Below are 1,034 nucleotides of genomic sequence, written 5' to 3'. Positions count from 1 at the left end.
TTTATTTTGAAGCCTGGCGCGAGTGCCGATCCCTGTCCATTGCAGTTAATTGCCTGACCTCATGCTTTCATTATGTAATTTGGGTGGTTCGCTATTGAAATCCTAATAGGAATTTGCCTCTGCTTTCCCTCTCCAGGAGTTAGGACAGAGCAGGACCTGTATGTTCGTCTAATAGACTCAATGACCAAACAGGTGAGAAAGTTTACGCTTTTCTTAACACGCAAGTTACTAAGTTTGTATTTTGCTCTTGCTTGGGGGGGTGGGGGTGGGGGATACTAGACCGGTAGACCGCACCTACTTTTAATTTACCTGAGCGAGTAATTCAGATACCTATTACTGGAGGATATTTTAAAAAGCGAAAAAGGTGTGTTGTCGCTATTCGAGGAAGCGTTGGCATCATTAAATAGTGTGTGTGGCATTAAGTACAACGTCATGTGAACAGATGTTTGATATAATTAATTTAGCAAGGGAGAGAGGAAAGAAAAAGCCCCATCAAGTTGCCCAGATTTATTTTTAAATGCACTTTTTCCCCTTTGCAACTTTTTTTGGCGATATTTTTCCTCGGTGAGAAAAGGGCAGCCCTCTTCCTTAGGCACTCCGAAACTGGCCGGGATTAGTCCTTTTCTTTTATAATGCGATGATCTAGTAACGCGAGACGTTTATTTGGATTTAAAAGTTAAATGTGCTGAGGTGAAAAGTCATCTTGTTCTCCTCTAGTCCATATTCACCTCTCAGCCCCCCATCTCCATAATTCAAACTCCATGCTCCAGGGGTCACCCAAACCCGTCCATTTCCCTGAGATCAGCTTCTGTTTCTTCCTCAAACCTCTGTCATACCTTGTAAATAACATAATTACAAGTAGTTCCTTATTAAATTATTTAACCTGTCTTGGTCAACTTTGCCGATGATAACTACGTGTTATCAGCATTGCACCACAGCAATTAAAGACAGAAAGCTACTTACTAGCTTTGGATTTAATCAACTTTTTTTTTTTTTCCCGGAGAGACATTTCACGATTTTTTTTTTTTTTTTTG

The 1,034-nt window shown here is 40.4% G+C and overlaps 1 protein-coding gene across 1 annotated transcript in view; it reads left to right on the top strand.

Moving 5' to 3' along the window:
• The window catches only part of EBF3 (early B-cell factor 3), a 122,317-nt gene that overhangs the window by 1,865 nt on the left and 119,418 nt on the right, over positions 1-1,034 (top strand). Inside the window, exon 4 of the mRNA XM_019471653.1 lies at positions 137-192. Within this exon, the coding sequence (XP_019327198.1) occupies positions 137-192 (56 nt within the window). The remainder of the gene's footprint in view (positions 1-136; positions 193-1,034) is intronic.

This window comes from Aptenodytes forsteri, unplaced genomic scaffold, assembly GCF_000699145.1.
Source record: "Aptenodytes forsteri isolate BGI_AS27 unplaced genomic scaffold, ASM69914v1 Scaffold15, whole genome shotgun sequence".
Lineage (NCBI taxonomy): Eukaryota > Metazoa > Chordata > Aves > Sphenisciformes > Spheniscidae > Aptenodytes > Aptenodytes forsteri.
The sequence above is the reverse complement of the archived record's forward strand: the minus strand, read 5'-3'. Positions and strand labels throughout refer to the sequence as shown.